At 39.6% G+C, this 8,037-nt stretch overlaps 1 protein-coding gene across 1 annotated transcript; it reads right to left on the reverse strand.

The window, feature by feature from the left end:
* Window positions 1-6,040: 6,040 nt before the first annotated feature.
* On the reverse strand, window positions 6,041-7,168 carry LOC149225060 (aldehyde oxidase GLOX-like). Its single transcript, XM_089388339.1, has one exon. The coding sequence runs from the start codon at window positions 7,166-7,168 to the stop codon at window positions 6,041-6,043; it is 1,128 nt and encodes a 375-aa protein (XP_089244465.1).
* Between the last annotated feature and the right edge of the window lie 869 nt (window positions 7,169-8,037).

The following is an 8,037-nucleotide window of genomic DNA, read 5'->3' on the forward strand; positions in this document are numbered from 1 at the left end:
TCTTCCATAGCTCTGGAGTGTTGGGTATTTTTGGGTGGGAAAATACCAAAACCAAAAAAAATAAACTCCATAGAGGCAATGCTCTATTTCCTTCTCTCCAGGATCTTTTGTGCACAGGGAAGCTTTAAAAAAAATTACTGAGGAATAGAGTACTACACACCATAAAAAAATTTCTATTCATTAAAACAAAAATCACTGATACACATTCATCCTCTTTCACTCAGAGGGATTTACCAAAAATACATTCAGCCAACTCTGATACATATTCATCCTCTTTGCTGAGAGGGATTCACCCATCAAAAGCAAAACTTTGTCTCCACCTGAGAATTCACTGTGCTGGGTTTACTGCAGTAAAACCCCTTTTTACTTTACTGGTGTAAAACTATTTTTACACATACTGCTGTAAAAATATTTTACACATAATGCTGTAAAACAAACTTTTACATATGCAGTAAACTTTTACATTACATTCACAATTTCAAGAATACCTGTGCATTCTTTTCTTTTGCATTTCAATGCATATCCAATACATTAAAAAACTCTGATCTATGCACTGCTGTGCATCTCCCTTATTCTTTCGCTGCCACGAGCTTCACCACCAGTCAACAAAAAGCATGCTGCTCCCTTGATCTTCGCGGATAGCACTGCTGTGCATTATCCTCTCTCACACTACACGCTTCACATTACAATGAGCAACACCCACCAAATACATGCGCTCCCTGTTTTCTTTATTTTACCCGTGCGTTATTTCAAAATGGTCAACGCACATTCCTTTTTTTTTTTTAAATATTACAACCTTTGTGCAAAAACATTAAAAACATTACAACCCACACGCCCCTTTTCATTTTTCTCGTTATATATGTAAAAACATTTTTTTTACAAAACATATATAAAATCATTTTAATATATGTTGACTTGCCCATACCTCCATGTGGTTGAAATTCAATGTTTTTACCAAACACTTACGAACCAGGTTTAATTTTCATTTAATTTCCTTTGCAGATAGGACGGCAGTCAAACTCAAAACGTTTGATTCACTCCACGCAATGCATTAAATTCTGGCTCGTATGCAGGTTTGAATAGATCAACAGACGAGAATGCTGGAGCAGATCGGACGGGGGACAGAGATATCGGGAGCCAGTTTGCTGCTAAACATTAGCGCCCGAAAAATTGCGTTGGCTGACGTCAGGCGAGAGACACGTGCCGCCACCACATCGTATCGGAGTCGATCGCCGGAATATTCCTTCCCCGGAAAGCTGGTGCGAAAAGTTTCGGGCGGCCGGAAAACGCACGATCGCTGCGCTTACTGAGTTGGCATTCGTCGCTGCCCACGTCCGCCTGTAACCTGCAACCTGCAGTTGGAATTATCATTCCAACACTCCCCTTTAATTTCAACTGCTGGGCATTCAAACATACCCAAACACTTCCTCACATAGAGGGATTCACCAACACTGCTGTTACAAAGACATCTTCCTCACATAGAGGGATTCACCAACTGCTTCTGATGCAGTTCCACAAACAATCAAAGTAGTCTTCCTCTTAATAGAGGGATTAAGCTGAAACTGTGCTTAAGAGCACCTTCTTCATGACAGAGGGATTCGCCATAACAATGTGCTGAAGAGCACCTTCCTCTTGACAGGGGGATTCACCTGTGACTATGCTGAAAAGCATCATCCTCTTGATAGAGGGATTTACCATGTGTATGCTAAAAAGCATCTTCCTCTTGACAGAGGGATTTACCATGACACTGTGCTGAAAAGCACCTTCCTCTTTAACAGAGGGATTCACTAAGAACTTCACTTCCTCTCACGGAGGGATTACTGCCAAACACTGCTTTAGATGCAGTTTCAAAACAAAACATTCATTACACTGTTGTGCATACTTCTTTGCTGCGTCTACCCCACACTGCTGTGTCTACACTTGTTGTTGTGTTGCTGCACTTCACTTACATTTCTTTGCAAACTCTGCATTGTTGTGCAATCTTCAAAGAAAAAATACTCTGTCTTTTCTGGAACAATTACTCTGTCCCACCTTACAAATTTACACTGTTGTGTGTAAACATTTCTTACATTCACTGCTGTTGCATATGTTGCATTTCAATTCAATGAACAACACATTCACTATACTTACATTTACTGCTGTAAAGAAAAAATTTCTTTTACATCTGCTGTTGTCCATTACCTTTCATTTCTTCAACAAAAACTTCATGCTGCTGCATTTTCTTATTTGCATTGCTGTGTAAAAACACATTTCTTCATTCTCTCTTAGTTCTGGTTTCATTTTCTTCGCACTACTGTGCTTCTCCTTCTTGCCATCACGCTGCTGCCTTTTCTTATGCACTGCTGTCCATACCCATAACCATAGACTCTGTCATCCCTGGGTTTTTATTTGCTGCTGCGTTGCCTCTGCAATTTGCACTGTGGCTGCCCCTGTTCCTTTTTACACCCTTGCTTCACACAGTCTTCGTCTTCATTTTTTTTATTTACACAATGCACTGTTGTGCAATTCCTTTCATTTTTCTGCTGCCATACACATTCTCATTCATCCCATGTGCATTAAAAATATACGTTTCCCCTGTTTTTCTTTAGGCATTTCTGTGCATGTTGCATTGCATACAAAAAAAAAATATTACATTTTTCACTGCTATGTGAAAAATTTCATTGCATTCTCAGCCACTGGGCATTTACGCTCTGTTGCATTTTGCCTTCTTCTCATTTTCTTCTCACTGCTTTGCATTTTCATTCCCAATAAAAAACATTTCCATCTGCTATGTATTATACTCACTCTGCTGTGAGTATATTCTCTCATATTACATAAAAGGAAAACTACATTCCATTGCTATGCATTTCAATGCATGTGCTCCAAAAAAAAATTTCCAAACTGCTGTTTTATGTTCTGTCTTCCCACTGCTATGAGGGTCTTCTTGCTTTGCATACTTTTCTTCTCTGCTTCTATGGCAGATTTAACTTCATATCTTTCCCTTATGAAAAGGTCTTCATCAAAGAGTGACTGATAATATAGTTCAGCAGAAAAAATTACAAGCTCCCCTTTAGTGTATGCTTTATCTTCTTTCAGCAAGGTTTTCTCAAAAGAGACTTAGATCAGCTGGGGAGTTCAAGGGGGTTTCAGATTGCATTTCCTTCCTTCTCCATACTTGTGTAACTTTCTTCTTTTGCATGGGTCTAGCTTGTGTAAGAGCCCATGTTAAGTTACAGTCACGTGCCATATGCCCAATGTTATGACACTTGAAGCATTCAACTTTATTCATGAATAAGAATTCATGATTTCTTCTTGTGAAATTATTTCTTGGAGATTGTCGGGGACCACAACATCTATCTCCATGAAATGCTCTACAGTCTTTTGCCATATGACCAAAGTTTGAACAAGCATAACAATAACCAAAAAATGAACTTTGGTACCTGGGAGATGGAGGTTTCCTTGATGTACTTCTGAAGCCTTGCTGCCTTGAGATCCTTTGATGATAACCATTGCATCTTGCCTCTTTGACATCAGCTACATTTCTTCTTGGAGCTGGATTTCTTCTATTGCAGCCTTCATTTTTCTCCTTGCCTTTGCTGGAACTAGGAGCTTCACAACTTCTTTCTGGCTTCTTCACATCTCCTTTGCTTAAAGCATCTTCATCCTTGTTTGAGGGTTCACCTACATACCCAAGTCCTGATTTATCAAATGGAGATCTGTGATAGTTGAGCATGTCATCCAAAGCTTGAGAGCTCTTCATGATCTTGTTCATCCCTTCAACCTTCTTCCTGAGGAGGACAATCTCTTCTTCCAACTTTTCACATACATTATTTTTCTTTGCTAGTTGTCCCTCAATTTCTTCTTTGCTACGAGTAGCTTCAGCTGCTACTATTTTAAGGGAGATAATATCTGACTTCATTTTGGAGATTTCTGCTTGACTGCTCTCCATTTTCTTTTCAGCTCCTTGTGCCTGCTTCCTGGCTTCTTGTAGTTCAGACTTAAGGGAGGAGACCTCTACCTTGTACTGTCCAATCTCTTCTACAAGCTTGTTCACTCTCTTGTGCCTCTGTTCAAGTTGACTTGACAAGGCGTCTTCCTGCTTCTTTGCTTCATTCAGCTGATTTGTCATGGATATGACTTCTTCATGATGTTTCCTCTTACTTTGATCAAGCTCCTTCTTAAGCTTGGCAAGCTCTTCATCCCTTTCTTTTACCTGAAGCTTGATGAGGTCAACCTTCTCATTTTTAGCTTCTATGATGGGTTCGTAATTTTCTTCTTGACTCATTGTCATGGTCAGTGCTCCCTTTGCATGAAGGTCATGCAGTCTGTCTCATATATCCTTTGCTGATGAATATTTTCCTAGATTCTTTTTTACAGAATCAGGCAGTCCATCCAAGATAGTCTTTGCTACCTTTGCATTGTACTCCTTGGATTCTTTATCCTTCTTGCTATCATCAATCACTGATTCCCAGATTTCACTCCCTTGAGATTGTAAGAAAGCCCTCATTTTTATTTCCCATATATCAAAGTTCCCATCGAACCTTGGAACCTCAAATACAATGCTTTCAAATAGATTGCCTTCTAGTTTAGTAGAGGAGGGAGACACATTTTTAGCAGGCTTGGAGGCTTTCTTCTTTGACCTTGCCATTCTTATCTAGGCTTTAAATACTTGACTTTTTTTTTTAAATCACTGACTGTTTCTTCAACAGTAACACAAAAACTTGAGAAATACCTGAATCCCTTTGGCTGAAACTTCACACAGATGGAGAAGCTTTACTGTTGCTGCAACAAGGGTCTTTCCTTCAGCTTCTTTGACACTTCAAAGAGCATGAACCTGCTCTGTCACCATCAAAGAGCCTGGACCAGCTCTGATACCACTGTTGGGTATTTTTGGGTGGGAAAATACCAAAACCAAAAAAAATAAACTCCATAGAGGCAATGCTCTGTTTCCTTCTCTCCAGGATCTTTTGTGCACAGGGAAGCTTTAAAAAAAATTTACTGAGGAACAGAGTACTACACACCATAAAAAAATTTCTATTCATTAAAACAAAAATCACTGATACACATTCATCCTCTTTCACTCAGAGGGATTTACCAAAAATACATTCAGCCAACTCTGATACATATTCATCCTCTTTGCTGAGAGGGATTCACCAAAATTACTTTCACCCATCAAAAGCAAAACTATGTCTCCACCTGAGAATTCACTGTGCTGGGTTTACTGCAGTAAAACCCCTTTTTACTTTACTGGTGTAAAACTATTTTTACACATACTGCTGTAAAAATATTTTACACATACTGCTGTAAAACAAACTTTTACATATGCAGTAAACTTTTACATTACATTCACAATTTCAAGAATACCTGTGTGTTCTTTTCTTTTGCATTTCAATGCATATCCAATACATTAAAAAAATCTGATCTATGCACTGTTGTGCATCTCCCTTATTCTTTCGCCGCCACGAGCTTCACCACCAGTCAACAAAAAGCATGTTGCTCCCTTGATCTTCGCGGATAGCACTGTTGTGCATTATCCTCTCTCACACTACACGCTTCACATTACAATGAGCAACACCCACCAAATACATGCGCTCCCTGTTTTCTTTATTTTACCCGTGCGTTATTTCAAAATGGTCAACTCACATTCCTTTTTTTTTAAAACATATTACAACCTTTGTGCAAAAACATTAAAAACATTACAACCCACACGCCCCTTTTCATTTTGCTCGTTATATATGTAAAAACATTTTTTTTACAAAACATATATAAAATCATTTTAATATATGTTGACTTGCCCATACCTCCGTGTGGTTGAAATTCAATGTTTTTACCAAACACTTACGAACCAGGTTTAATTTTCATTTAATTTCCTTTGCAGATAGGACGGCAGTCAAACTCAAAACGTTTGATTCACTCCACGCAATGCATTAAATTCTGGCTCGTATGCAGGTTTGAATAGATCAACGGACGAGAATGCTGGAGCAGATCGGACGGCGGACAGAGATATCGGGAGCCAGTTTGTTGCTGAACATTAGCACCCGAAAAATTGCATTGGCTGACGTCAGGCGAGAGACACGTGCCGCCACCACATCGTATCGGAGTCGATCGCTGGAATATTCCTTCGCTGGAAAGCTAGTGCGAAAAGTTTCGGGCGGCCGGAAAACGCACGATCGCTGCGCTTACTGAGTTGGCATCCATCGCTGCCCACGTCCGCCTGTAACCTGCAACCTGCAGTTGGAATTATCATTCCAACATGGAGCGCGTCAATGAAAATCCCTGCAAGTGACAAATTGTAACTGTCAATAGGAGCACCACCGCAGATCATAATTTCTGTCCTCCGAAATGCATCAGATGCGGACAGTGGCAACATCACAGATGAGGCGGTGGTGGGGTAATTTCTTGGGCCATCTGGGATTCTTGGAAAATGCCTGACCACAACATTTCTTTGGTAATCAAGCAAGATGGAATCACGGTTGGCGAAGATGAAGAGATTTCCATCAGATGAGAGATGAAGAAAAGGATAGAGATTGTACAGGCTCTGCAGGTTTTGGGACACATAGGTGTCTTCTAGAAACGTCAGATTGTAAACTCCCTCACCAGGCTTCCTTGGTGGCAGGAATTCATAGGTAAAAGCGTAGTTGCCCCCCACAACAATACTTCTACCGTCAGGAAGGATATGGTTTGAAGCATACCATCGATCGTTCAGAAGCCCAGATCCAGGTTCACCAGCTGGATCAACCCAATCACATGTAGAAGTTTCACAAGGTACAAATTTACGAACGCTCATGTTTCCATCGCCCCATCCACCAGTGCTAACCAAAGTACCGTCCGCAGCAAAGGCTCCCGATGAACACCAAGTATCAGTCCTCAGCGTCAACGGTCTCACCTTGTTTGTAGCAATGTTGTATTCTATGGAGTGCGCTGTGCAATCATGATAACCGGTTGATTTACCTATGCAAATTCCATTTGCGAGGCTTATATTAGAATCACCAAAATCTGTGTAATCGTACATCACCACTGTACCCATAATGGTGGTGGTCATATGCATCGCCGACACACCTCCATTTTCAATCACCACTTCCCATCTCCCAGGGCCAGGGCTTACCGTATCACGGCCATCCGCCCTGCAAATATTGATTACCAGAATATACACCACAAATTGAATCCAAATGCAACACTTGGACTCCATGATATGATATCCAGAAATCGGTATTGCTGTTGGTACGCTCTGCAAAGGCGAGTTCATGAGCTGAGTTTTTATAGAGAGGTGATGTCAAATGCATAGTTGTAAGTGGTCTCCACATTCCAGCCATAGTCATCGTGGATGTATCTGCTCTTTCAACGTGGCCAACCTCAATTAAAACTCACTCTTATTTCATTTCTGGCTGGATCACAGACCACAATAAACATGGCTAGACCAACTTGGAATGGAAAATATAAGCAAAATAGCATTTCCCAAAATCTATTTTCGCAATCACAATAAACTTCTCACATTTATATTTTAAGGTGACAATAATATATTAAGGTGAGGAGTTGTTTTTAGTACAATTTTTTGGAATTTCTACTATAGAATTTGGCTGAAAAAAAAATTGAGGCGGAATCTTGATTTGTGTTATTTAAACTGGCTTTTTGACTGTATATATAGATTCAGCACCCACCCTGAAAAGTGATTTCAATAAATTCCTGCAGGATTTTAGAGAAATTAGACGGGAAAATCCCACCAGAAAAGATTCCAAAAAGTCTCACTAAAAACAACTCATTAAGATTACAACAAACTTGTGGGGGAAGTTGTGATATTAGTTGTTTAAAGTGCGTTTTTTTAACTACATAAATGGATTCAACCCCTTGAATACTCCTTAGGCACATACCTCTATAGATTATACAACTCAAACTTCTAAATTTTAACAAATATATGCCTTAATAATGGAAAATTTGACAAAAAAATATGCCTATGAAATCTCCAAAACTTAAAACAGCGAGACTACGATTATATTTCTTATTTAAATATTCCACCAAAAACTAGGGAATTGCGTCATGTAAATGAAATAATTCCATCTA

This window comes from Pinus tabuliformis, chromosome Q, assembly GCF_031772625.1.
Source record: "Pinus tabuliformis cultivar Carrire ecotype Pingquan chromosome Q, CPIR1, whole genome shotgun sequence".
In the NCBI taxonomy this organism is placed as follows: Eukaryota; Viridiplantae; Streptophyta; class Pinopsida; order Pinales; family Pinaceae; genus Pinus; species Pinus tabuliformis.

Excerpts from the sequence above, each read along its gene's own strand:
- LOC149225060 (XM_089388339.1), bottom strand. The coding sequence starts at position 7,168 with ATGGAGTCCAAGTGTTGCATTTGGATTCAATTTGTGGTGTATATTCTG.